Source organism: Aythya fuligula, chromosome 22 (genome assembly GCF_009819795.1).
Source record: "Aythya fuligula isolate bAytFul2 chromosome 22, bAytFul2.pri, whole genome shotgun sequence".
Lineage (NCBI taxonomy): Eukaryota > Metazoa > Chordata > Aves > Anseriformes > Anatidae > Aythya > Aythya fuligula.
Window position 1 is genome coordinate 465,032 of NC_045580.1, and position 27,963 is coordinate 492,994.

General features: G+C 56.7%; 1 protein-coding gene across 5 annotated transcripts; it reads left to right on the forward strand.

The window, feature by feature from the left end:
• Positions 1 to 4,018: 4,018 nt before the first annotated feature.
• ST3GAL4 (ST3 beta-galactoside alpha-2,3-sialyltransferase 4) lies at positions 4,019 to 27,519 on the forward strand. 5 transcript variants are annotated; one of them, XM_032201847.1, is made up of 13 exons: positions 4,040 to 4,082; positions 11,732 to 11,872; positions 15,694 to 15,769; positions 22,877 to 22,955; positions 24,278 to 24,359; positions 24,749 to 24,829; positions 24,912 to 25,009; positions 25,395 to 25,455; positions 25,792 to 25,887; positions 26,008 to 26,197; positions 26,328 to 26,471; positions 26,822 to 26,965; positions 27,165 to 27,519. In XM_032201847.1, the coding sequence occupies exons 2-13, from the start codon at positions 11,838 to 11,840 to the stop codon at positions 27,249 to 27,251; spliced, it is 1,173 nt and encodes a 390-aa protein (XP_032057738.1). In that variant the 5' UTR covers positions 4,040 to 4,082; positions 11,732 to 11,837; the 3' UTR covers positions 27,252 to 27,519. The 5 variants fall into 5 exon arrangements, with proteins under 5 accessions (XP_032057742.1, XP_032057738.1, XP_032057739.1 ...); XM_032201848.1 differs by having other exon boundaries at positions 25,398 to 25,455; XM_032201849.1 differs by having other exon boundaries at positions 24,278 to 24,347.
• The last annotated feature ends 444 nt before the right edge of the window (positions 27,520 to 27,963 follow it).

Consider the following 27,963-nt stretch of genomic DNA (forward strand, 5'->3'; position numbering starts at 1 on the left):
TGTCTCTGCTTGGACCAGAGTTGATTTAGGAACCAAAGAGCTGCCACAGCAGCACATCTGGAGATGGTTTTCATGGTTGACTGTCCCCTAGTTCTTTGCATCCCTGCGTTTCAAGTTGTTGAGGAAAAGGGATGGTTTTTCCCCATGTGTTCCGGACACCAGAGCAGTTTCTGTTCCAAGATGGGGCAGCTCTCAGGACCTGTGGGTCAAGGAACACGGCAGGCCAGCGCAGGCACGGAGATGGTTAAACAACAGACGGGAAGAGTCCGTCATCCAGGAAGCATCCCTGGGCTCCCGTTCTGCAGGTATTAAAAAAAGCTGCCTTGAAAATAGACTTGGAGGACTGCAACAGGCGATGGAGACGCACATCTTCCACAGACCATCTGCCTGCTCCCGCTGGGGACGGAGGTGGCAGCGAGAAGTGGTGCCTGGTGCTCTGGTGGGCAGGAGCTCAGGGCAGAGCTCGCTCTGCGCCCCGCAGCCAAGCCAGGACAGTGGCGACGGGCGCCCGCATTCCTCCCGCTGCCGCCCCCAGCTGCAGGGCCGCGAGGGGCAGGGGGCACGGGGACAGAGCTGGATTGTGCTGGGCATGAATTGCCCCATTCTTGTGCGTCTCGAGCAGATGCCGGGAGCCTGGTGGAGGGCATCTCCCTCCTGCTTTAATAGATCCACGCTTGCTGGTGCGCCCGTCTCCCCAGATAGACTGCAGTGTCTCCTGCCTGGTTCCTAACCCCTTAGCTCCAAGCCGCCTCTAAGCCCACAGGCGTGCTGGGCCCGGAGCTGTGATTTCAGGGTCCAGGCTGGCACACCTGCATTTGCACAGCCTCAGCAGCGTGCACAGCCTCACACGTGCTTGGACTTTTTGGGGTGTTAAGGATGAGGTGGGGTTTTCTCCCCCTAGGGAGCAGCAAAGCTTTGGTTTGAGGGCACAAGGCACAGCTGCGTAGGATGGGGAGATGTTGGTGGGGACGGGTGGGCAGCAGCTGCGGTGCCGGAGATGTCCCCCTACCATCCTCCAGCCCACACGTCTGCGGGGCAAGGAAAAGTCTGGTTATTCACAGCCTCAGCCTGGGCATTTTCTAAACCCTTTTAATGATGTGATTTCCTCTGGACCTTTGAACAGCTTTGAACTGGGTGATGTGGAGCACATTAAAAATTCACTTCTCCACCAGCCAGGATTTTATATTTTTTTGCCTTTCTCCTTTAAATCACTCAGCACTGATCATGCTGAATTAATCTAACTGGCAATTTATCCTTTCTGCTCTTTGTAAATTAAATATTAGGGCAGGGTGCAGTCATTAGCAATGACTAACTACCCAGCAAACACTTGTGGCATTCTGCTAACCCAGCAAATCCCTTTCCAAAAACATGTATTTTCTAGTGGGAGAGTAGCATTGCACGGTGCTCCCAAACGATGGTTCATGTTTTATTATGACAAGCTGGCTTTAAAACTCATCATCTGCTTGAGGCAATCGCTGCTCCCTTGGGTTGCTTCGGGTGGGTGCTGCTGCTAACACCCTGCTGCTCCCTGCATCCTGTGGTGTCCGGGTGCGGATGCTTTGGCCAGACCTTGCTTTTGGGTGTCCCCAAGGGGCTCTCCATCAGGAGGTGCAAGTGGGCAGCACGAGCAGAGCAGCCCCACTGCCCTGCGGCATGCTCAGTGGTTGCCCCGAGGCTCTGTGCACATGGGTGGGGGCAAGATCCTCCTCCTTGCAGGAGATACACCTTGGTTGTGCTAATGTCGTGCTACCAGACCAGAATATTCTAAGGAAAGGCATGAGATGATGGGACGAGAGCTCCAGATGAGCCCCTGAGGTCCTGTTGGATGGTGCTGGCGGTCCCCAGCACTGCATGGAGCCGTGTGTCCACTTGTGGCTTTCCCAGCACAGCTGTGCTTGTGCCACTCACGTCCCATTCCTGCTGGAAATATGAGGGCCCTTGTGACCCCTGTCCCCCCCAGTGCATCCTTCACCTTCTGCCACTGTCTGGCCAAAACATCTGTGCTGGCTGCAAGGGACAAGGCAGCTTTTTCATCTCCTCCAACATTTTGCAGCGACCTGGCTTCCCTTGGGGGCACATCATGCCGCTGTCATGCCCTCGGCACAGGCGGGCTCTCCAAGAACCGGTGAGGGCTGCGAAGCGATGGAGAAAACCTGGAGTTCTGCATCAGCACAGCTTTTCTCCCAGCCTCAGAGAAGCCTCATGCAGGTCAAGATCTCAGCATGAGAGCACAGCGGCCGAATGGAACCACGTTGCCAGTGCCAAAATCAGAGGCTGTTGCTGTTTCTCCTCCCTGGACAAGGCAGTGCCTGCAGACAGAGGCCAGAACGCCGAGATGGACCCACAGCCACCAGCATCAGGGGGATGGAGCTGGGGACCAGCAGGCTCAAGACTATCCTGGGAAGCGAAGCTTTGCAGCCGTGATCCTCTTTTAATATTCTGTCTTGGGGGCATGGTAAAAATAGACATTTGGGATGCATTATTATTGCTGGAGTTTTATTGAACGCTGTTTATTGTTTTCAGATGCAATAAACCTAGCAGGGGAACCCAAGAGACTGATGGATCTAAATATTCTTCAAGCAAGTCCCAGCTCCCCTGCTGGGCTGCGGCCCCAATAATTACCCCCGAATCAGTTGCAAGCCGATGATAATTAAGGCACAATTACGGATGGCTTGGCTGTTACCATTGGAAAAAGCCTCCCTGTGTGAATCCACCTTGTTGGATCAATTCTCACTATGAAGATAACCCCATTGCCACATATGCTGAGACACACAGCATGCGGGGAGTAAGTGGCTTAGGGCATAATGCACATGTCCTACCAGAAGTTACCTGGGTGCTGCTGGGCTCAGTGGAAGCAAGCACTGCTGGTGATAATCAGCAGGGAATCAAGGCAGCCGTGGTGGCTGCAGCATTTGGTGGTCACATCTTCATCGTCACTTAATTTATTCCCCTGCTCTTCCATTTTCCAAAATTGTATATTTTTTTTCCCATCAGTGTTGGCTGTTTTCTGAGACAGCAGAGAACGAGGTAAGGCTGCTCTTCAAATATTGATGCTGTTGCTCAGTTAGCCCTGGCAACATTAGTGCCATCAGCTCAGCAGGTGAGCTTTTATCAGTGGGTGTGGTTGGCCCTAGACACATTGGTCTTCAGATGGAGACCTTGCCTCAAAGCTTTGGCCTCTTTCTGGATCTTGTGATAAAGAGGAATAAACTTTGCTGGGTTGCACCCTGCCTGCTGGCAGCCTGTGCTCCAGAGCCAACAGTCCAGGTTATTATCCATTTGGAAATCAGCATTAATATTGCTGATTGTCTCAGGGATTACAGGCCTGGCAAAAACAGCCAGTGCAGGAGGATGGCTTTGGAGCCTTAGGAGTAAAAGCCCCGAGGGGCCAGCTGCTGAGCTTGGCGTGCTGCTGGGGACCCGACAAGGCACGGATGGACGGGACGGATCCCAGCGGGCGCTCGGTGCCCGGCAGGGCCGCAGTTTGCTGCTTATTGCGGGGCCTTCCCGCAGGGGAACGAATTTCTCTGCAGGAAAACGAACGCTGCTGCTTCACCGGCGGCCCTTACACGTGTGATTTGGGGTGCGGTGGGTGAGCCAGGCTGAGCCACCGGCAAAGCCACAGCGTTTGATAGTTCTGAGCATCCCAGAGCCCCTTCGCTTCCTGTGCCAAACGCGTTTGGGCACCGGCGTAAATCCCGAGGGCGGGCAGCCCCGCCTGCTTAATTTTTGGGCTGCTGGGGGCGATGGGGGGGGGGGGGGGGGGGGGGGGGGGGGGGGGGGGGGGGGGGGTTGAGCACACCCTCCCCTTTTCAGGCCACCCCCAAAGCTCGTGGGGAGCCGCTCGGCGCCTCCAGGCGCGCACGGGGAGGGGACCGCGGGCAGCATCCCCGCACCCGCACCGGCCTCCGCCGGCGGCCCCCCCCGCTTCCCCCCGCCTCTTCCCTCCCTCCGCCCCGCAGCCCAGCCCGGCTCTGTGCGCAAGCGTGCCCGGGCCCCCCCCCGCAGCCCAGCCCCGGCTTAACTCCGCTCCCCCCCCGTCCTGCCCGCTGCGGAGCCCGGCACCCCCCGGCCGCCCCATGGTGAGTCTGCAGCGGGGGGCGTTGGGGTTGGAGGGGGGACACACGCTGGGGCTGGGGGGGGCTGAGGTGAGGGGAGATCCCACCCGGTCCTACCAGCCCCCCCCCTCCCCTTTTCTGTGTGAAAACACAGCGCTGAAGGCGCTGCAAAAGGCTGCGGCTGAGCTCTGCCCCATCTCGCCTGCTGTAGAGGTGAGGGGGGCCGGGGGGGCGGCTGGGGGGCTTTGGGGTGCCGGGGGAGGGTTGCGATGCAGGAAGCCCCCACCGCTGCTGGGTGGGCGTGCGGGCAGCCGGCGATGCCAGCAGCAAAGCCACAGCAGCCCCCTCGCTGCCGGAAGGCGAGAAGGCGGCTTCATTTGATTCGTTTTTAAATTTATTTTCAAAGCGTTTTATCCTTATGGAACTAGTGCCTGAGCGTGGCTTGGCGCCCAGGTGTAATGGAAGCCGGATCGCGTGCCCGACGCCGGCGGCAGGGAGAGCGAAGCGATGCGTTGCGCTCGCCATGCCCAGGGGAGCGGCCCCCGCCCCGGCCAAGCAGCGCCCCGCATGGAAAGCCCTGGGCCAGGCTCTGGATGGACATCCCGATGTGCTGCTTCCAAGGAAAACAAACAAACCAACCAACCAACCAGCCCTGGAAACCGCGAAATGTCTGTCTGACATCTCTCAGCGCTGGTTTCGGAGGGTATTTGCAGTAGTGATGCCAGGGCACTTTTGGCGCAGGTCCTTGGGGTTTCCATGCGAGTGCACAGCCTGTGCTCTGCAGGTGAGGCAGCATTTGGGGGGCTCTGCTTCTCACCACCCCCCGGCTGGGGTTTGGTGCTGCTCCAAAATGCTCCTGGCTGCCTCATGGAGGGGAGGACATAGCTGGCAGCCACCCGACACGCTGGGGATGGAGAGCTTGGTGCCGGCCCTGGGCTTTGCTCTGCCCATAATGCTAGCGCAGCAGCGTGGGCTGAATGTGATCTGTTTAGGCAGCTGAAGCCTTTTCCCACCCCTCAGCATCCTCCGTCTGTATAGCCTGGGATCTGCAGCTGGTGGACGTGCTCCAGCAGTGCCTCCTGCCCAGTGACCCCAAAGTCACATCCCCATGCGCCCAGGGCTTGGATGCTGCGAAACCCCATCCTGCCCCATCGCGTGTGCCTGTTCTGCAGGGAGGGCTCGTTCCCATCAGGACGTGGGGATGCTTGCTCCAAAGGCAGCAGAAAAACAACCAGTGGGACTTCTGCCCACCGAGCTTTCACCATCAGGTCTTTTGCTGCGTGAGCTGAAGCGGTTTCATTGTTCTCAGGAGCCTGGAGTGGAGAACAAAGGAAATCTTCCTCCGGGGGCTTTTGTTTGTGCTCCTTCGTAGGTTCCTTAGCTGGGATGTAATGCATCTGGCCCAGGAAGCCTCGTGGCGTTGCCTTGCTTTCCCTGCCCAGGTCATGGAGCTGGCGAGGAACTGATGCTCAGTGTGTGGCACCTGGCCCTTGGGCTGCTGGTGGCTCTGGTCCTCCCCTCATCGTGGTAGATGGTGTGGGATGAGCTAATTAATGCCTGGTGGTGGAGCTTTAGGGAAAGCCCTGCTGAATTTACCTATCGTCTCTGATGGGTGGCTCTGCCAGGATCTCCCTCCTACAGCTCCCCAAGATAAAGAGGCTTTCAGCCGAGCAGACTGATTAAATCACAGACTGTCAGCCGCCTTCGCTGAGGCTTCATGTGGTGGCAAGTGGCTGTGCAGTGACACGGGATGCCCCATACAAACCCCTGTCCAGATGCAAAACCGACAGATCTGATGGTTTAAGGACACGTCCAAGCTGTAACGAACTCCTGGCGTCATTACGAGCTGTAGCTTGGGAGCAGCGTGGCTTGCTGGACTCTTCCTAACCCTTGTGCTTAATTATCTACATCATTAGAGGCTGCTTTCTCCTCCAGCTCCGGGCAACAATTTAATAGCAACTGCTACAGCAATGTGCTGAATCCCACAAGGATAGAGGGTAATGGCTCTGTAAATGTAAATACGTGAGGAGGAACGCTGCTGGCACAGGCAGAGCTCTGTCAGTGTTAACATTGCCTGCAGGCTGCCACGGAGATCTGTGCGCGGGGCAGGGACTGCCAGTGACTGCAGCATCCTTCCAGCCCTGCGTGCCTTCCGTCTGTCAAGGGAAAGCCCCTATTTAAGTCCTTTTACAACTTCGGAATGACCATACTGATGTCTTCGAGCCTGGATTTTTCCTGCTTGTGTCTTTCCTATGCTTACAACCCGCGTGCGCGGTGGTGGGAAGCCCGGCGGCTCCCATCAGGATGAGGAGCCCTTCCCACGGAGGTGGCTTTGGCACGTGTCCCCTGCCTGAGCCCAGTGATGCTCATTCACACGGTTCCACAGGGCCCGGCCCCGACGTTGCAGTGAGAAGAGGAAATGGTTTTACCGGTCACACCACTATCTGCAACTTCTTGTTCTTGTTTTTCTTTGAACTCAGCTCCCCACTTTACTCTTGCACTGCTTGGATGCTTTGCAGTTTCTTTCCTTTGGCTGCAGCCCCCAGGGAAGTGTGTGTTTGTTGTGTGTTTTCTAGGAAAATCCTGCGTCTTCTTGGAGGTGGGGGGGAAGGGCCAGTTCCTGCTAATCTCTTGTGTTTCCAGCTGCTGACCCCTTGCGTGTGACCGTGGATGGGGTTGGAAGTTTCCTCTGAGAAAGCAAGGGGCAGCTGGATGTGGCCGTGGCGGTGCTGCCGGGTGTGCTTGGTGCAGGAGCGAGCCCCTGGCTGCTCTCGCTGACCTTACTTTGGACTCGCTGCCAGCTGGGGCTTTGCTGAGCAAAGCCAAGGGGCTCCAACGTGCTGTGAGTGAAGGAGACGCTAGGAGGGAGGTGGAGCAGGGTGCAGGTGGGGTCAGCGTCACTTCAGTGAGACGCTTGGGGTTTTCCAAATGCCCAAACCTTCGTTTGGGCATTCTCTCACATGCCACTTGCATGCCTCTTACACATCATCTTACATGCTGCTTCTTTCTGTAATGTGGGTGTCAGCACAGCTCCAGGCGTTGTGTTTATTTTATTTTTTACATTTTTTAAGGTGCAGATTTACATGCTAGCCATGTAGAAAGGCATGAATGAGGTGCCTTGGTTGGTTCACTGAGCATTGGCTGCTGCAGTGGGGCTGGGGCCCCCACTGAGGTGCGGGGACCTGTGCCGGGTCCTCTTGTAGCCCGTGTCGGTCGATGCCCCGAGGTGGCCAGGGGATCCGGTGCTGCCCGGGGACGTGGGCTCAGAGGTCCAAGCACTGAGAGCAAGCTGGGGCCGGAGGAGCAGCCGGCAGGACTTCTGCAGGCAGTGCCATCACCTTCGGCTATCCTAAGGGCTAGGAGCTGGCCACCTTGCGGAAATTGGGGCACCCTCGCTTCTGGTGCAGTCGTGGTTGTTTTAAGGGATGCCGAGCTGGGGGAGGACCCTCTGACACCATGCCTGCAAAGTTATATCAACAAATGTAGACTTCTTCCTTTTATTTTCTTTTTTTTTCTTGGCGGGCAAATCAAGGAGCACAGAACCACCCCAAATCACACCGCTGCATCCAGGTAGGAGTGAGATGGGTGCCGGCTGCCTTTTGTAGTGGTTTGTTGCTGTTTGCAGGCTTAAAACTGCGCGAAGCCCTCTTGTTGCTGGCTCTCTGAAGGAGGCTTGAACCTGAGCTCACGCCGTTGGAATTCCCCGCTGTGCCGGGAGAGGCTCCTCGCCTCCAATCGCTTCCAGATGCCGTTTCCACTCCTTCAGCTGTTCCTCTTGCAAAATGTCTCCGGCCACCCCTCCCCGAGCTGCTGGTGATGCTGGGGCCGGGCTCAGCGTCCCCGGTGTGCAGGGACACATTGGCTGAGCCCAGCATCAAGCTCCCTGCCCTTGGCTCATTGGGGTGATGGGATGAGCCCCTTGGGCTGCGGAGCCCTGAGTTAGACCCTGCTCTGCGGCTTACGCCAGGGCTGGGGCTGTAAAGCTTCTTCCGAAATTTCTGTCTCCTGCTGGAAGTGAGTGCTGCTGAGGAGGGGGCTTTGCTCCTCTGGGAAGTGCGGGGTTGCCGCCGGCGTTGCGCTGGGTTTCACAGCCCCAGGACGATGCTGTCCCCTTCCCTGTGTGCCCACCGCCGCAGTGACACTCGATGGGCGGCGCGGTGCTGGCGGGGATGCAGCTGAGTGCAGGCTGAGGGAGAGAGCCAGGCACCCTCTGCTAAGTAAATGCACTGGGCATGTTCCCAAAGCACGGAAATGTGGGCAGGGGCTGTGATCCCAGGCTGGCTGAGCCCTCTCCCTGCTGGCCTGCCAGCTGGGCATAGTTTTAATTTCCTTTTAAAAACACGAGCTGGGCTGGAGGCTGGGGCTGGCGGAAGGCAGTGGTCTGCCTGCAGCCGAGGCGCCACGGCCGGGGCTGGCTGCGTCCCTGCTGGGGATTTGTCACCACAGGGATGCCGGCACTGAGATGGGGACTGAGGTTCTGGTGGCATGCTGGGGCTGGGGGCAGCACCATGGTGCCTGCCCCAGGGCATTTGGTGCGCTTTGGGGTACAAGGGGAGGGTGACTGGGGAGGATGAGCGTCTTCCCATCTTGGTGGGGGTGTTTGGGGCTCCCTGCCTCTCCTTCTTGCCGTCCTCAGCCCTATTAAACCCCTGGCAGTTTTGGGGGAGGGAATGATAGTGAGGGAGAGGAACCAAATCCCTGAGTTATTTTTATTTATTTATTTTTGTGATGGAAAGCAAAGGGGGCACCAATTTGAGGTTTTGCTGGGGAACTGGAAGTTTTGCAAAATGGAAAAATCCTCCTGGGGGTGGAACTGACCCCACAGCCCCTGCTTGTCCAGAAACCAGGCTGAGACCCCGTGCCTGCAGGGGGCACGTGCCAGCCGTGCCTCCAGCTCGCAGAGCTTCTCCAGCCCTGCAGCAGGGCAGGAAAATGCCAATGAATTGTTGAGGATGCCTAATGTGGTTCCTCATCCTGCTGCAAACTTGCATTTCTGGGATTTTGCTGATGGAAAACACTGCTCTTGGCCCTTTCCAGCTCTCTCCTGGATTTTCTTTGCTGCATGGTGCCCGAAAGCCTCGAGCCCTGTTTGTTTTGCTCTAAAACTGCAGGCGAGCCCTTTGCTTCTCAGAGGGCCGAAGCACCACCAATTCCCCGTTTGCTTTGGGTTTTGTCCCACGACACACTCTCCCGTTTCAAGAGCCAAGCTGAAGAGCCTGCAGTCCTGCCAGGGACAGTTAAGCTGCTAATAAAACAGTCTTTAATTGTGGTGATTGTAAGGAGATTATTTCCCTGGCCCGCGTTCAGCTCGGACAGTTGCTTTGTGTTGTCTCCCTTCCCTTGCAGCCAGGTTTTCCTCCCTGGGACATCGGGGCTGATTTTCCCTGGGGCTTTCCTGTGCTGGGTTTATCTCTAGCTTTGAGGCGGCTGTGGTCCCTGGTTCCTCCGTGGTGTTTGTGGCTTTTGGGGTGCTGGCTACCCGCAGCATCCGTGCTGGCCGGTTTCTCTGTCCTCTGCCCTGCCTGCACACCCTCCCCAGGCACGTGGAGCTGGTTGAGCAATGCCATTGTCACCCTCCCTCCTGGGGCAAGCCCAGTGTGCCCTGAGCTGGGTTGGCCCTATTCTGCATCCTCTTGGCATGCTGTGACGCTGCTGGTCCAGGGTCTCCTCCATCTGCTCACCGAAGGGACCTGAGGGCCTCAGCATCCCTGTCCAGGAAGCACCTGAGGGTGCCAGTGGGGCTGCTTGTGTCCACCTGTGGCTTTTTGGAGGTGGCCAGGACCGTCCTAGCCACTTCCCTACCACTGGGTCACACCCAGGTGTATCCTTAGAGGGTGTCCAGCTCCTCTCCACTTCCTTCCCTCTGTAGTGCAGGGGACATGGGGTCAGGCAACTCCCCATGCCAGGCTTGGGAAGCTGCAAGCTCAGATTTTGCATCTTCCATCCCTGAGCTGTGCCAGCACCTCTTGATTTGTCCAGCCTGGGGTGTGCAGATGTGCGTGGAGCCACCCACGCCCGGTGAGCACCAGGAGCTGAGCAGCTTCACGCAGCGCAAAGACTGAGAGGGACTGGGGTGAGAGTGGTCGGGGGGACTGGGGGAGAATGAGAAGTAGGAAAAATGCCCTGAGAGAGGGGATACAGGGGCATGTGATGCCACCATGGGCTGACAAAAAGTGGAGAAAGAGAGACGGAGAGCACGGGGGTCGGGTGGGCTGTGGGACGTGGAGGTGGTGCCAGAGCTCAGGAGAATGAAGGGAGGTGGGGGTTAAATGAAATGTTGCCTCCTTGCTGAATTAAGCTGGAGAACAAGGCGTCAGCACAGCCAGGAACTGCGCCAAGGGCTGGAAAGTCCTCGGGCCCATCCCTGTATGATAACCACTGCGGCTTCCAAAAAAAAAAAAAAAAAAGCAATGACAAAGAAAGGCCTGTCTCCATCCCCCGAACGTGTTGTGGCCTGGGCTGGTACCTGGGCTCTGGACCCCAGCCTGTGTTTCCAGAGCAAGGCGCAGCTGCTGTGGAGCTGGGCTGCAGCTCTCCAGGCCTCATCGCTGTGTAATTAACAGTGTAGCTGCTTGATTCAATCTGCATTTACAAGTTAAATTGACAGATTATCTGTATTATGTAAATGCACATTTAAATCTTAATTATTTGCCTGGCTCTCCTCAATGCATTGGATGTCTGGAAATCAGCCGCTTTATGCTTGCTGAGTTGGGGATGTTCCTTGTGTGTAAGCACGGAGCTTTTCTGGGAAGCATCTGTGTAGAAAACAAAAATAGTCTTTTTTTTTTTTTTTTTTTTTTTGATAGCAAAACTTAATTTTAACCCCGGTGCCATGCTCAGCTGCTGCTCTGAAAGGTGATTTTTGCCTGATGTGGGGCACTGCTGGCTGCTGGGTGATGTTACGCATTGCTAAACAGGACTGACTGCACCCTGACTGCAATTCCTTGTGCCTCTTCCTTCCCTGGCACTGCTTTTTTGGGATCCCCGGCTGTCATTACCCCTGCGGCCGGAAAGTGGCCAGATGCTATCCTTGTTAAATATCTGCTAAATGAATAATCTCCTGGCTATCTCATGCACCATCATTGCTGTTGCCTCCATCGCGGGGCGATAGCGATCGGGATGACGTGACGGATGTGCCGGGCTTGGAAACGCTCCTGCCGTGCCAAGCAGAGGAGCGGTGTCTGGGTGAGGATGATCTCACCTGGATCGTGTTCCCCTCCCCGCGCAGCTCTTGCTCTCCCTGGGGAGGTAATTTTAAACGAGGGCAATGGCTCAGTGAGGGTCTCGCGCTGGAGCACGGACGGACAGACAGACAGACTGAGTCGGTTCAGGTCTGGCCAATGTAAGGAGGAGACTCGCTGGTGCTCGGGCTCCTCTTCCTCAAGAGGTTGTTTTTTTTGGGGGGGAAAGCAAAAACATTTGGAGTTTTTTTGGCAGGAGCTGTTGAAAAGGCAGCGTGAGCGCAAGGAAACGTGATCCTTCCTCCCTGCCCCTGGGAGACGGAGCCAAGCCTGGGGGCGGTGGGGGTGGCACCGGGGCTGGGTGCCCATGCAGCCCCCGGGGGGCCAGCACCACTGTGTGCCGTTTTCCTTCCAGCTTGGGAGCGCCATGGGGAAGAGCAGCTTCACAGGACGTGCGCTTTATTGTTTTATTTTTGTTTTTGTTTTTTAAAGAAAGCTACTCGATTCGCAATGAAGAGGGAGCACAGTTTCCAGGAGCAGCTTGTCCTGACGGAGCTGGGGAGGAACAAGCAGTCGATGAATTAAAGATGGGTGGAAAATGAACAAGGGAAAGTGCAACCATCAGCTGGACGGGTAGGAAAACACCGAGCCTGTTCAGGGCTAAACAAATCATTAAGTGTGTGTCTCCTGCCAGGGACAGCGAAGAAAGCTGGGGTTGGGTTTATTCTGTAGCATCACTGAGGGGTGCACTGAGCACTGCAGAGGGCAGAGATTGCTGATTTTAATCTTTAAAGCTGGGCTGTGCTCGGGAGGTTTTGGGGCAGTTGAGCTTTTGGCTCCCTGGGGAAGGCTTCTGCATGGTAGTGATGCCGTGTCCTCTGGTGCTGGTGTTGGTGAGTTTTTAAAAGTTGTTGTGAAACTTGAAGGTGCAGGGAAGAGCAGATAATGCATTGAGAGCTGCAGTTTGAGTCAGTCAGAGAGGTTGTGGTGCTGCCTTGAGAAGGCAGGAGCTGGAAACCACTGGCCATATAAACCATCTGGAAAGAATGAAATACCTGTGGGGGGTAAGGATGAGCTGCCCCTCCACACCACCTTTGGAGGTTGTTGCTTGCACACAGCATCGCTGGGAAGCACTCAGCACCCATGGGGAACAGGCACGTGGCACAGCCCCCTAGTGCAGAGCCCAGGGAGGAAGAGGAGCAAAGTTCAGCTCTTTTTTTTTTTTTTTTTTTTTATATCCCTGCTGTTGTCCATGGGGATGCTCCCCCCCCCCATGTGAGCTGTAAGGACGTTCATTTCCTGGCCAGGTTAGCTGCGATGCTGGGTCACAATGCCTGCGGCGCATCGTGCTGCTGGGGCCCCTCGTGGCATGGCACGCTGAGATGGTAGCCCTTGGCCTGGGAGGTGCCTGAACAGTGTGCTTTTGCCAGACCTCAGGCTGGGAACAACTAATTGCGCTGGTTAACAAGGGGGAGCCTTTGAGGAGAGGAGGATGCCAGGATGTTGATGCAGGGAGCCTCCTCTGGCCCTTTACACCTGGATTTCCATGTGTGAACCATCCCTGCTCCCTCCTGGGCTGCTCAGGAGGTGACACAAGGATGTAGGACCTTGAGCAAGGCTGGAAAATGCCACGAAGTGGTTGTCCTGTGGGGAGAAACAATCATCTGCAGCTTGCCAGGATCCACCAGTGATTGCTCCTGGCCCTTCTTGTTGAGCTAGAAATACCTGCTTTCGGCAGATCCTCCCAGAGCCCTGCTGCTCCTGAGCAGTTCTGGGAGGTTGATGAGCCTTAATGGGCTTCAATAGGAGCCTGCTTTGCTATGGGGTCTGCCATCTGGACAGGACCCACTGGGCCTGCTGCAGAGGAGGAGGCAGCCCCTTGGCCCCCCTTGCAGGTCCAAGCATCCCTGTCCTGGTGCCGTGCCACGCCGTTAAGTGCTTTAGCAGGAGCTCTCAGGGGGGAGTTTAGCCTCATTAACAAATCCTATAATTCATGGTTCTAAATAAAAAGGCTCTGGCTGCTCTGGTCCTGGCTCGCCTCCCTGCATTAGCTGCATTGCCCTGGGGCACTGGCTCAGCCTGCTGCTCTCCCTCTGGCCGGGACATCACCGTCTGGGTATCCCGTGCTGTTTCCCTGGCTTCCTGGGAAATGCAGGTGTGCCCCGCTGTTGCACAAAGCTGGTAATCCCCCAAAACACAGGAAACCAAATCTATGGCTGCTCAGGTGAATGCAGGGCTCGTTCAGCTGCTGGAAGGATGCTTGGGCAGGAGGGCTGCTTGCTAAACGGTTTGGCCACTTGCAGCGTGGCCCCAGGTGTGTCTGGTTTGGCTGTGGATTGTGGTAAGCTGTGCTTTATTTGCTCCCTGTGCAGAAATGCAGGGTTTGCAGCTGGCTGAACCCCTGGTTTTTGCCAGCCCCGCCCCCCCCCCCCCCCCCGGGGGCACCCCCAGGACATTTTCTGTCCCCTCTATCCATAGGAGAGTGCAGAAAAGGGCTCCTGCTCACCTGGAGGGGATAGCATCATGGGGCACATCTCCTCTCCTCCCATTTCACTCTGTCAGATGCTCTCGTAGGCGGGGAAAACCCCCCTCAGAGGGGGCTGGGGAGAGAAGCTGCACGTCCTTGTGCTGGACCAGCCTTGCTCCCAAGGGCATCTGTGGAAAGCCCAGACCTTGGATGCGCTGAGCACTGGGAGATAAGCACCGAACCCTGCTGAAGGGAGAAGCTGTTGGTGATTTCCTTCCTTGCTTTAGTAAATACACTTTCGCTTTCCTCTAGCTGGGATCTAAAATTAGTTGAGAGTTGCTCAAGCGAGCAGCATGTGGTGCTGTGGGTGCTGTGCCCCAGGGAAGGGTGGCAGCACTGGTGAGCACCGCGCCTCTCACATGTGCTTTCCCCAGCTGCAGGAAGCTGGAGATACAGGGCAGGAAGAGCTAAAAGGAGCGGAGAGAGGATGTGGTGCCCCCCTGGTTACCCTCACATGACCCATGGGTGCAGAAAACCCCACGCTCGCTGCACCAGTGAGCAACAGCGGGGGCAATGTATGGGATGTGCTCCTGGCGCGATGTGTCAGACTTAACCCCGATGTTCGTGGTGTGTAGGAGCACAGATATGAAAGTAAGGAAGATGCTTTACAGAGTTCTGGGCACTGGGAGTTTTTCAGCCCCCATAATCCCAGCACTCAGCATTTCCACTCCGAGCATGGGCTGGGGCATAGCGCGGTGGAAACCTTGGCTCCTTCGGCAGAGGGAAGACGTGGGACGGGCCCCACTCGCAAGCAGAGGGAAGAAAGGCCCTTTTGTTCGGTGCTGGTGAAATGGGATGTTTTGTCACCACTGGATTTTTTTTTTGTTGTTGTTGTTTTCTTTTTCCCCTCCAAAACTCAATTCTGCCAAAATCGCCTTGATTTTTGTGAAGCCTTTTGGTTTTGATGGAATGGCGTTTTCCAGTGGAAAACTCCAGTGTTGCAGCTTTGCCCCCTGGGACGGAAAGCTTTCCTCTGCAACCTGGGCCAGCTTTGCCTTGCCCCGTGCGAGCAGCTGCAGTCTTGGCCCCCTCTGGGGCCACCCAAACTCCAGCCTGTGCTCAGGAAAGCAAATCTGGCCCACATCCACCCCTAACCAAGAGCTGGGGGCAGCAATGGGCTCAGCCCACCCCTTGCTGCAGGATGCGGCTGGCTCCTTTTCCTGCTTCACCCCACCTGGCTCCTCATTAGCTGGGGTAATTAAGCTAGATTCAGAACAGCTGTCCCTGCCCTGCTGCAAGGAAAGTGGTCTCTCTTTCCAAAGCAGTGCAGCAGAAGGGTTTTTGTGCATGGAAACTTCTTGCTGGGGGTATTTTTTTTTTCTTCCCCAAACTGTCTGTGGTGGTGAGGATGCTGGTGTGGCGCCAACAAGGATGTGGAAATTAGAAAGTTTGGGAAAAGTGAAGCTGGCTGCGAAGCCACGGGGCTAGAGAGAGCTGGAGCAGGACAGTGCGTGGGGAAGGCACCCGAGAATTCCAGGGGGCGGGCAGGGGCTGGAGTCCCCCCTTCTGCAGGAGGAGGCATCACCAGGGACCTGCCAGGGTCTCTGTTGGCTTCCTAAAAGGCCGGGTGAGTCACCAGAGGGGATTTCAGCAGGAAGGTTCAAGAGGGTAGGGGAAATCCAGCTGCCCCCTTGGTGGGGATTCCTTTGTAAAGCAACCCAGAGCATGGCCTCTGCCAGCACTTGGGGATGTGGGTGGTTCTGTGGCCATGCTCTGCCGCACGTGGTGGCCTGCTGGGGCAGCTCGGAGCAGCCCTGGGTGGCTCCTGCACCATCGTAGCTACAGAAGGGTGGGATCAGCAGGACCCAATGCATCTGGGTTGTCACTGGGATTTTTGGGGTGCATGCTCCTCCGAAGCCAAGTGCATCCTGAGCATCCTTTGCCCGCTGCCATTGCGCTGAGCCTCTCCCCATTTTTCCTTTGCCAGGGGAAGAGAGGATGGACCCGTAGACCCCCAGCCCTTGGAGACCCTGTCCCCTCTGCTCGCCTCGCAAGGACGGACCGTAAGTATCCACTGCCTCCTTCCTGCTCCGTGTGGTTCCCCCGCAGCATCCCTGCACGGGGGGCACCCGATTCAGCCCCTCCTGCTGCAGGGGGGTGCCCACTGGGGTGGGCTGGGGCCAAGGGGCCGTGGAGCAAGGCTCTAGATGCAAATGGACGGGTGGGCTGCGAGCGTTGCCAGGAGGGTTATGGGGCACCCTCCGCTGCCATGGGCAGCTTGAGAGAAGGGAGCGTGTTGGGGCTGCTCAAGCTCCCCAGTGCGTGTGGAGGAATGGAACTGAATCCCTCCAGATGTTGCATGCCAGAGGCAGGACTGGAGGAACTGACCAGGGAAGCTCCTGCAGGGGTTCTCTTACCCCAACAGTCGCTGTTTGCCTGCACAGAACAGGATGTGTGCCCTGGCATGGAGGGAGCCCCTGTGGAAGCCGCGGGGCAGCTTGGCAGGGGGCTGAGGTGGCACTCAGGGGCTGCGCGTGGGTGGGGACACTCGCCCTCCAAGGGCACATCCTTCCTGCTTTCCACAACTCGTTGCATCCCTTTTCCCTCCTTGTTGTGTTGCCACAGAGTGCGTTGGCTGGGAGCTGCCTTCACCTCCCTGGTGCTGTGGGGTCAGGATGAGGCAGAAGTCCTCCAGGCACCCACTGGTATCCCCGTGTGGCTCCCTGTCTCCCCCAGCTGTTCCCAGCTGGCGGCTCACCAGTGAACATGGATGGGATGCTCACCCAAAGCATTCTATTTTTGTATAAAATAAGAAAAGAGCAATGAAAGCCGACGATAAGACCTCCTTGCTGCACAAAGAACTGAGTTGCTGCGCTTGCCAGCCTCAGGTGTAATTGAACAAATCCGAATTGATCAGACGGGAGCCGCTGCTGTACTGCAGAGGCAGCTCTGTGTCCTGTGATGTGGAGGATGCTGGTGGCTGCAGGAGGGTCAGGACATGAATTTGGGGTAGGGGGTACCCCAAAGGCTTGAGGTGCTGTGGTACTGCCCCTTGTTGCAACTGAGTTTGAGAGCTCCTGAGCTGAAATCTGTCTTAAAACAAGTAGCATGGAAGAGCGAGTGGGTGAAACTTGTGGGAGGAGCAGCCTGGGCTGCTTATTTTGGAGACCTGCAGCCATGTGAACACTCGTCCAACCCAAGCCTCTCCCCATGGGGCTATTTGCTCTTCTGGGAGAGGTCTCAGTGCTTTTTGTAGTAGTGTTGAAGAGACAATCTTATTTTTTTTGACCCTGGATGTGCCATGTGCAGCCAGGGCAGCCCAGGGGTGACCTCTAGGTGCTGTTTGCCAGCTTCCAAATTGCCTTGGTCACAAGGTAAATATTATGTTAACACTCACCTGCCAACAAGGGTTTTTTCGCTACCGTAAATCTTTGGTCAGTTTTTTGTATGGCTGAGATACCATGTGCTAAGACTAAACACTGCCTTCCCCATTAGAAAGCTATTGAGATCGTCACAAAGAGCATTTAAAATGGTCTGGGACTCTTAAAATGTGATTAGTGGTATCTGCCCCAGACTTGTGGGCTCGTGGTGGTGGGATCCTAAAAGGATCCCTGCGTTTCCTTCCCAGCTTGGAAAAAAAAACGAAGGCCACTGTGCTGCCAGTGTGTGATCACAGCCTTTTGGCAGGGTTTTGCCAAGGTGCGCTCAGGATCCCACCAGCAGCTTTGACAAGCGAGCAGCCCCCGGGGTGCAGGGTGTTCCTGTGTGGCCCATCACCACCTCTGTATAATTTTCCTCCATCCCTCCTAGGAGCCGAGGCTAAGGGGATGGCTGTTGCTGTCCCAGCTGCGTTCTGGGGTGCTGGGGAGCTGACTGCAGCATGGAATCTCCCTATCCCTCCTCCTCTGCCCGTGGCCAGGTTGGGGCAAGCAGTGCGGAACAGCGTAAAAAGCAAAATTGCCTGGCAGGGAGATGGCTTTTCTCAAACCTGTGGCTTCCTCCACCCGAGCATAGGGTGCAGAGGTCTCACCATGGCAAAAACCACCCTGCAGCTGGGTTATGTGGCTGGTTTGGTGCCATGCAGCTGTCCTGCACCTCTTTTTGGCAAACCAGCTTGTATTTCGTGCGTATCCTCTCGTCCGTAGGAGGGATGGGCATCTCCTCCTGGGTGGGAGCTTCTTGGTTGCAGAGCCAGGCGTTGTGGGGAAGCTGATGCAATGTGGGTTTAATTCAGCCTGGATTTAATCAGCAGCCAGCGGTGCTGGAGGTGCACAGGAATTAGAAGAGCAACTCTTGAGCCGTTCCCTCTCTTGTTTCAAGCACCACAGGGGGAGAGGTCTTGGCAACGAGGGTGCTGCCCGGATGCCAAATGCCCTGGCAAGCTGGAGAGCCAGGGGTGCCGCCTGTCGGGTGGCCCCGCCGGGATGGGAGGGCGCAGGGGGCTTCGGGGGTGGTGATGGAGAGGCTGGGACACGCAGAGGCAGCGTTCCCCCAGCCAGGCTGTGTGTGGGGGATCTGACATCTGACGGATTCCTCTGGTAATTGGGGCCGTAAATCCTGCAGAAAGCTGTTTGATTCCGTATCAGCACCTGAGTGCTCCCCTGCACTGAAATGCACGCGCCTGCTGCTGCCAACACCTGGGGCTTGCGGGGTGGTTTCTCATTAGCTTACCTCTCCTGGAGGTCCCTCAGCACAGCTGAGGAGGGGGTGAAGAGCTGGGATCAAAGCCCCCCCACGTGGATTCCTCCCTCTGGGGAGGGTGCGGAGCTGTTCTGGGGCTTGTGGTGTTTCAGCGTGTGGGTGATGGATGGGGGAAGTGATGGTCCAGCTTGGGGCTAGGGGGTTTGTGCTGTCCTGTACGTCTCCATCAGGTCTCTGTTGCTAAATGTGAGTCCCTGGGGGCTGCCAGCACATCCTTTCCTTGGTGTAATCCCCTCCAAATCCACCTCTGCTCCAGTTTCATAAAACCCCACGTGTTTCTGGGGTGACCTGCTGGGGATGCTCGTTCGTGTTTGGCAGCACAGGGAGGGGTATTTGGAGCAGGAGGTGCCCCTGCTCCCGCCGAGCCTGGGGACAGTGAGAAGTGTCCTCTCACTGTGTCAGCCATTGTTTTCAGAATTTCTGGGTTACCATGGTAACATGAAGGTATGGTGTGTTTCTTGGGGTGGTCCTTGGCTGCTGGGTGGGAATGTGTGGTGCTGGGACAGGGTGAGGGCATCACGCTCTCTCCAGTGCTTGAAATGTATTTTTTTATTTTTATTTTTACTTTTTTTCCCAAAGAGGGGCTGGGAGCAGTATGGCCAGTGCCTTCTGCTGCTTTGATATTTGCAAATCCAACACAGCAGAAAAACAAAACCTTGGAAAGCATCTGCTTTCCACCTCGCAGCTTGTTGTGATGCTGACCCCATAAATTAGATGCCTTGGGTGCATCCCAGCCCAGGCTCCAACAGCTGGGTGCCCCAAACGTGGCAGGGGAGCAGAAAATCGTGCCAGGCATCACCTGGATGGGATGTATGGGGCCAACTGCTGCAGCCCTGAGCCCTCCTCCTGCTCTCGATGCTCTGAAATCATTAATCGCCTAATTGCGGTCCAGGCAGGCGAAACGGCGGGCAGTGAATCGCAGCGTGTCGTGACAGCAGCAAAAGCTGTTTTGTGCCCGGCTGCTGCAGCTTGAAGGGTGCAGAGGGAGCAGAGCCCCTTCACTTTGTGTCCACAGGGGAGTTTGCATGCAGCAGGGATCTGGCACTGTGCATCCACCAGGTACAAGCCCCACGGGGCTTCCTGATCCTTGCAAACGTTTTGTGCTTCCCTTGTGCTCTCATCCGTTTGATCCACGCTGGTTGCTCTTTGTGCTGAGTTGGGGCAAGAAACCCTGCGCTGAGGTTTTAACCTGCGGCAAGGGCGATGCTCGCGTGGGGCTGGGGAAGGGGAGACATGGCTGCAAACACAGGCGATGCATCTGGCGGCCGCAGCGCTTTCAAGTAATCCGAGCGGCGATAACGTTCAGCCTGGGGGCGTTGTGGAAGTAAGTTGTGCAGACATCAAAGAAAGGGGTTTTTCGGCTGTCTCTTTGAGGAGAAGCTCCAAATCTCACCCTGCCAGCCAGGGATGCTGCGGGGCCAGTGGGATGCTGGAGCATCCAGCCAGGGGACGGGGGAACTGGCTGGGTTCGCTCACACCTCCATGCTTTGGGGAATTTGGGCTGCAGATCTGGCACTGCCAGGCTGGGGGAGGCTGAACTATTACCAGAGCCCCTCATTTGTGGCCTTGGTGTGGGGGCAGCCTGGGTGTGCTCTGTTTTGCTCTGCATTCCCCAAACCGCTTCACTGAGCAGTGCTCATTTTGCTCAGAACTATTTAGTTGTTTGTCTTAGGTTAGCTTTACATAAGGCCCAGCTTGTGCTTACAAGCCTGAATAAAAGATCGTAAAGCCTGGAAGGTGAGGGGGGGGAGAGGGGGGAAGTATTTTAAAGAAGCCACTATGTAAAAGCAAACAGTGGGGGTGGGAGCTTGCTTTCCTGGTGTTGGAGCATCTCAGGCTGGTGGGAAGGAGAAGCCACTTGCTGCACAGCTCGATTGCCTGGGTTTGGTGCTGAGACAGAGCTCGGAAGCAGACGGAGTGTGTGTCTGTGATAAATTTGGGCCATGACACCCAGGCCTGGGCTATAGCATTGGTGCTGGGGCACCCGAGGGGCATCCACAGCCTCCAGCTGCACATTTTCCCTCTGGAATTTGGTGGCTGGTTTTTGCTTGGAAAAATAACCCCAAACAAAACTCTTGCAGGCTTTTTACTTTTCCTCTGATTTAAATTTGTTTATTTTTTGCAATCACAATGCGGGAAGTAGTGAAAGCTGGGGGTGCTTGGTGTCCTGATTGCTGACCTGGGTCCCTGTGAGGCTGCAGCCTCCAGCAGGGTGCTGGCCCAGCTGGTATCTACTTGGCCTCAGAGCCAGGGGATCCCTTTACAGGGGACACGCAGGGACTTTGTCCCCAAGCAGAAGGCATGTATCAGGCTGGGACCTGCTTTCTCTTCCTCCCTGCTCGCTCTGGGCCTTTGGGATGCAGCTGTGTCCTTTTCCCTCTCCCTCCCTTCAGATTCCTCTTGCAAGGAGGGGTTTGCAGCCATTGTGGGGTGGGATGGGTTTTCCAAGTGTGCGGGGGATGCTGGCACTGTGAGCTCGGGGCATCCTTGGCTTTCTCATCCCTCCTTTAAAATTTTTTTTTGGGGCTATTGACACCAGGTGTTATCCAACAGTTTGTTATCTGTACTTTGTGAAGGAGATAAGATCCAGTGTGAGACAGGTAGTTTCCCAAAGTGCAACACCTCTTATTCTCATCCCTTATCACCAATATCAAATGTACATGGTTTTCTGTGCTTTATATCCTGCCTTGTTGCTTGCAGCACCATTCAATTGTGCTCACTGCTCTTTCTTTTCTGGCGGTGCTGATAAGGAAGGTAAGAGCCTGGCACACCCCCGGGTCCTGCGGGGTCCGTCTTGGACCCTGCTTCCTCTCTTCCTTCCTTGATTTTGCTAGTGATGCCCCAAAAGCCCCAGCAAACACCAGTTTTGCCGTCACTGCTGCTCTGGGCGGGGGCCGGGTGATGGATGGCCACGCTGGCGCTTCCTGGGGCAGGGAGGCGCAACGTGCCCCTGAGCGGCGCTGGGTGCCCTCCCGTGTGACTAATCCCTGAAGCGCCTCCTCGTCCTCTTCCGAGAGGCAGCTGTGGACAGGCTGTGCTCGTTGCGGGGTGCCCGAGTTGAGCCGTGCTCAAGAAGCTGCTGGGAGCCCATCTGCGTGTCGCGGGTAGAGAGGAGCCATCCCCAGGGAGCGATTTATTGGGGAGTGGGGCTTCCTCCATGTCCCCTGCTTGGCAGGTGGTGCCCGAAGCTTCTCCCTCCTGGTAAGTTCATTCTGCAGCCCCGCTGACACCAGTGGCCAGCCCCGGTGTTTGCATTGCAAAGTGGTGGCGCACCCGCTGCCTGGGAGGGGGGCTGGTCCCTCCTGCCTGCTGTCACACTTTCCATCCTTAGGGTACGATTCTTTTACAAAGCCCCTGGGGTTTCTCTAACACTGGCTATGATGCTGTGAGAGCCACTGGGATGTCCAGGGGCATTTGGGGAGGATGGCCAACACCTGCCAGCATCAGCAAGATGGGAGATTTTTGACGAAGTATGAGTTAATTAGGGGGCTGTGTTTGAGCAAGAGCCATCACTGAGCACCCAAGCTGGTGATTGGGGCTTGCTCCACTAGCAGGCACCCACCCCGTGGCAAGTGAGCATCACGCACCACTGGGGAGGACCTTGTTAGTCACTTCAATTAGCCACGGGAGGTGGCTAATTAGGGAAGCCTCCAGCTGAGATGCTCCCGCATGACCTGGGACTGGCTTTGACCACAGCCGTTTGCTGGCTTCTTCTAGGAGCAAGAGGGTTCGGAGGAAGAAAAACTCACCCTGTTTCCAGTGCTGGTGTGTGTGCTAAACTTACGGCCCCTCTGCTGTGGGGCTTCCCCAGGCTGGGATGCTTGAATCGAAGGCGTTGGAGGTTTCCCAAGTATGTGACGTGCTTTAATTTGGGGGCTGTTTTGCTGCTTCTGTGCTTTCCACTTGGCTCAGCAGCATCGGGCTGGTGCAGTGGTGGTGCTAGTTGAGTGCCCGAGCTCAAAATCCCCCCCACCCCCTTAAAATTCCCCCAAAGTCATGTGTTAAAAAAGGATGTGCTTAACCTCCCCCAGGGTCATCACTATGGGCACCGAGGGTTAGAAACTGGGGCGGGCACGTTGTGGTTCTGCAATTTGAGCTGTAGGCACAAACTCACTTTTCCTCTTTAACTCATTTTTCTTTCTTAATCTCTGTGTTCATCTGTACGGTGGAGACTCCTCAGGAACCATTTTTTTAATCGCATTTATAAACTCAGGGTGAATCAGCTGTAGAAATGAAATCCTTGGTGGATGTGGGTCAGAGAAACCCGTATTTAAATGGGAATAAACCAGGGGGCAGCCGCCTGTGGGGAGGTGTGGATGGGTCCTGCTCCTCTTGGCTGGAGGTTGTAGCGCCTTGCAGCGCGGGATCCCCTGGGCCACAGGGAGAGCCTTCCCCATGCTGTTTTTTAGGGAAAAGCCTGGTTTTGCCTGGCAGATCTGAGCTGATGCTTCTTTCCCTTCTTGCTCCAGGTGACCGGTGGCAGCCGCGATGAGAGCTCTGGCCCTCGGCTGATGCCTGCCCTGGCGATAAAGATGATCAACAAGTCCCGTGAGTTCCTGCTGCATCCCCCCCACGTGATGGGGTGCTCCCAGACCCCTCCTGTGCCTCCCTTCCCTCCTTCCCCAGCCTGCATGTGGTGTCGAGCCCTTCTCCTTGGGGATCCCCAGCAGGGATGGAGTCAGGGGCCCTGGAATTTGCACTTGAACCCAGGCCCATTGGGGGCAAGGTTGCTGTTGGCTGCAGCTCTCGCAGGGATTTTCTTCATTCGGGTGCAACGTGTATCACTGGCACAGCCACAGAGGAGTGAGCACCTTAGGGTGGCCTCCGTGGTGATGCCTGCGTGGTTTGTGGACAGGCTCTCTGTCCAGTAGGGGTGCTGTTTGAGTGCTCCCTCCTCTTCCCCTGCAAACACAGCCCTGTCCCCATGCACACTTGATTTTCTTTTCTCTCCCTCCTCCACCAGCCCTGCCAATGGCCCGCCAGAGCTCAGCACCCCTGCAGCACCTCTTGGCACTGATCTGGGGCTGGGAGAGTGTGCCTGTTTGTGTCAGGCTTTGCCCTTCTCTTGTTTGTCCTTTGCGTGCACCATGCCAGCATCCACGTTGCTCCTCCAGGTGTCCCAGCCACCCTCGGGTCAGTGTTAAAAATATGGGGTGGAGTGCGGGTGTGGGCACCAGAAAGAACTACACGTTTGTGTCACTTTTGATGCAAATGGTGCCAGTCGGTATGAGGAAGAGAGGCGGTGAGCTCTCAGCCTGGCCCAACAAACCTTTGTGGTTTGGTCTCCTGCCCTGGGCACTGTGCCAGCAGGGCCCCCACCGCTCCGTGGGGACGTGGCTGGGCACAGAGAGAGCACAGCGTGGAGGGAGGTGTTTGCCAAGGTCAAACCACCTGGGTGATGGATCTGCCAGGACATCCTCAAAGCCTGGGGGGGTGCCAACGCATCCTCAGGGCGTGTTGGCCCTGGTCGTTTTGTCCCCAGGGGCACGGAGCCGGCTGGCTCCAGGGTATGACTATTTGGGAGTGTGGCACGCGAGGCCAGGAGCACCTTGTGCAGTGCCTGGCTGTGGCAGGGACTGCAGGCAGAAGCAGAAACTGAAATGTTTCCTAATGCTGACATCCACTGGCCATGCTGAACATTTCTTTCGGGGGTGCTGGAAAGCCCACGTGCTCCATGCGTTCAAAGCTGGGCAGAGTGTAGCTGTGCAAAAAATGTATTGAGGAGAAAAATCCCTTAGGAAGGGAAGAACATCCTTCTTTCCCTGCTTCCCTCCCTGCTGGGGTGGCCCAGGGCAAGGCAGGGTCTTGCCCCCTAGCCTGTCTGCAGCAGCCTGACAACATTTTCTGTTCCCCTCTCTCTTGGCACGCAGGAGGGAAGATACTTGGAGTGCTGGCACTGTTTCTGGTGATGGTGTGGTACTCGATATACCGGGAAGACAGGTACATACAGCTGTGAGTGTATTTTTTAAAGTTTAAGGGCCTCCTGCCCTTTCCTTTGCTCTTGGGACCAGGAGCATCTTGGTCCCAGGCAGACCTGGAGCCCATCCCCTGCAGGGGACAGCTCGCTCCCCACATCTTGCCATGGAGACAACTGGGAGAGGCCCGAGGTGGGGTGGCAGTGCCCTTGGCTCCTTCTGGAGGAGTGGGGCAGATGCCAGATCCCAAAGGTGTTCAAACCCCTGTGGGTTGGACACTGCCAGCATACCACCAGCAAGGATGTGGGGTGCGATGAGCCCCACAGACGGGGTCTGTAGCCAGTTCTGGTGTTTTCTGAGCTTCTGGAGATGGGTGACAAAGGGAACCCTTTTAACTGGCACTTCTTTTCACTACTTCCCTTGCAGCTTTTATTTCCCCATGCAAGAAAACAAGACGGTGTGCCCTGTTGGAGAGGTGGAGAGGAAAGCGGCACAGCTTATCGGGAAGTGAGTAACAGGGACGGGGCCCGGGGGCTGCAGAGCTGGGCCCCCCATCTCTCAGTCTCACTGGCGCTTTGCTCCTTGGCAGCTACACAAGGGACCACCCGCTCTTCTTGCAGCTGAAGGACTACTTCTGGGTGAAGACGCCGTCACTCTATGAGCTGCCCTACGGCACGAAGGGCAGCGGTAAGAGCTGTGAGGCCACCTCAGTGCCCGGTGGGCTGGATGTCTGTCCGTCCGTCCTGCCTGCCTGTCTGTGGGCTTCAGCTGCATGACTTGCTTTGGGGTTGCATTCACATGCATATGTATCCTTAAAATCACCTCCAGGTTCATCTTTTTGGCTATTTTTTATTGTGAGCAAGCTGTGTCAGCTTGTGTTGAGACTTTAAGGTGTTTCTGCTTCCCCACGTGTGTGTTCCCTACAGAAGGAGGGGTACATGTTTTATTGATCCCTGCTGAAGGATGGTCTGGGGGGCTGGGATTAATGCCCATATAGAGCCTGGCGGGTACGGGGCAGGCACCAGGGCATTGAGGTGGCCATTGTCACCTTCCCCTTGCCATTGCTTTGCAGAAGATGTCCTCCTGCGCTTGCTGTCGGTCACCAGTTACTCGCTCCCCGAGAGCATCCAGAGGTAATGCTGGGGAAGGGTTGGGGTTTTTCTGTCACTTCCCATGAGTGCTCTCCTTGAGGGAGCAAATTTGCATGCACCGTTGTGCAAAGGGTGAACTGTCCCCTTCTGGCTCTGCTTGCCTGGTGGCATCACCAGAGACCTGTCCAGCTCCATGACGTGGGGACCAGCAGGGACCTGGGGACCAGCTCAGTGACCTGGGGACCAGCAGGCATGCGGGGATGGTGAATAGAGCACGGGAAGCTTTGTAGTCTGTGCAGCACAGGGTCAAAAACCCCTGCAAGGGTTAAAAACCCCTCATTGAGCATATCTGGTTCAGAGGGTGCTTTTTGCTCACAGCCTGAAGTGCCGGAGGTGTGCGGTGGTGGGCAATGGGCACCGGCTCCGCAACAGCTCCATGGGGGAGACCATCAACACGTACGACGTTGTGATCAGGTACAGCCCTGGGCATCTGTGTGACGTTCACCCCTGCCCAGTGCCACCCACAGGTGCTGGACATGTGTCACTTGCTGCCCAATGTCCCCATGTCCCGTGTTATCTGTCCCCGTGCCCCAGGCTGAACAATGCCCCGGTCCACGGTTATGAGCAGGACGTGGGCTCCAAGACCACCATGCGCCTCTTCTACCCCGAGTCAGCCCACTTCAACCCCCGGACGGAGAACAACCCCGACACACTGCTGGTCCTGGTGCCCTTCAAGCCCATGGACTTCCAGTGGATGGAGGCCATCCTCAACGACAAGAAGAGGGCAAGTGTGGTGGGGAACTGGGTCCACCATGCCCCCGACAGCACCAGGGCCCAGCTCTGCCTGGATCCCACCCACTGCAGGGGATTCAGCTCTTACTGGGAAGGCAATGGGCATCTCCATCCTCTTGCAGGTTCGAAAAGGGTTTTGGAAGCAGCCCCCACTGATCTGGGATGCCAACCCAGAGCAGGTGCGCATTCTCAACCCATACTACATGGAAGTTACTGCTGCTAAGCTGCTCAACCTCCCCATGAAGCAACCGCGGAAGGTCAAACAGGTGAGAGGGGTGGCTCCGTCGAACGTCTTGAGTGGTGCCGAACGCAGGCTGCTTTGGTGTGTGTGTGTGGGATAATTAATGGGCTCAAACCTGATGAAATAATGCTTTGTGGATGCTCCATCCCTGGAAGTGCTCAAGGCTATGCTGGATGGGGCTTTGGGCAACTTGGTCTGGTGGGTGGTGTCCCTGCCCATGGTGAGGGGCTGAACGAGAAGATTTCTAAGGTCCCTTCCAACCCAAACCAGCATGCGATTCTGTGCTGCACCCTGGGGGAGGATTGGGTTTTCCTAGAATCATAGACCAGCTTCTGGTTTTGGGGCTGTCCCCATGGCTTCTCCATCTCCCTCTAGAAACCAACCACGGGGCTGTTGGCTATCACCTTGGCTCTCCACTTCTGCGATCTGGTGCATATTGCGGGCTTTGGGTACCCCGACTCGGCCAACAAGAAGCAGACCATCCACTACTACGAGCAGATCACGCTGAAGTCCATGGCTGTAAGTGTCATCCCCCACTTTCCACTTCATGTCCATGACCTCCCCCCCAGTTTTACAGCCCTGGGGAGCAGGAGGGTTCGGATGAAGGTGTGGGGTCAACTCAAAGCTGTCCTGCGCTGGGGGAGCCAACAAGGCGGGGGGGCTGGGAGGACAGGGCATAGCTCCCCTCTGGTCTCATCACTCTCCTGGTGTCCCCCAGGCTTCGGAGCACAACGTCTCGCACGAGGCAGTGGCCATCAAGCGGATGCTGGAGCTGGGCCTCGTCAAGAACCTCACCTACTTCTGATGGCGCTGGGGCTGCGCAGGGACACGTCCCTGTCTCCCCCACCTTGCAGCCCCCCAGCAGTGGCCCTGGAGGAGCTGGGGGGGGGGGGGGGCAGAGCATCGTCACCACCACCCCTGGACGCTGGGAGCAGGGGGCTGGGGCCGCGCTGGCTCGTGGGTCCCCAGGGGCGCAGGGAGCCCCTCAGCTCGTCCCCAGCCAGGGAGGGGACGCACGTGGCACCACTGCCAATGACTTTTCTTACAGAAACACTGAAGATAACAAGGACCTGAGGGGGGAGGGATGTTGGGGGTGGGTGGGGGGTGGGGATGAGGGCACGGGACCTCCCTCCCAGCGGGACTGGGGGGCACGCAGGAGCCCCTCTCTTTAATTCCCTCGTATTTGGACGAGGGCCCTGAGGAGGGGCTGATGTGGGGGTCCTGGGGGGGGGGTCCCCTATGTGCAGGAGCCTTTGGGGGCTGAGTTGCTGCCTCCTTCCTGCCCTGGGCACCCTAGTATTTAATTCCTTCCTCCCTTCCCCCTCCCATTTTTTAATTTTCTTTTTACATGTTGGCCCAGCCCCGTGCCTTAGCGCTGGCGCGGGGGCTCATCCCCGCAGCCCCCCACCCACGGTGCCTGGTGTCGGGGTCCAGGGTGGCCCGTGGTGGGTGAGGGGATGGGACGGGACACGGAGGTGACTCGGTACGCATTAATTTAATTAATTTAAAAGATTATT

What these genes read in the sequence shown, in the direction of transcription:
- ST3GAL4 (XM_032201847.1), top strand. Translation starts at nt 11,838, where the DNA reads ATGAACAAGGGAAAGTGCAACCATCAGCTGGACGG. An exon ending in TCGCCTCGCAAGGACGGACC is followed by an intron (nt 15,770 to 22,876) that starts GTAAGTATCCAC and finishes TTCTTGCTCCAG; the next exon opens with GTGACCGGTGGCAGCCGCGA. An exon ending in ACGTACGACGTTGTGATCAG is followed by an intron (nt 25,888 to 26,007) that starts GTACAGCCCTGG and finishes CCCGTGCCCCAG; the next exon opens with GCTGAACAATGCCCCGGTCC.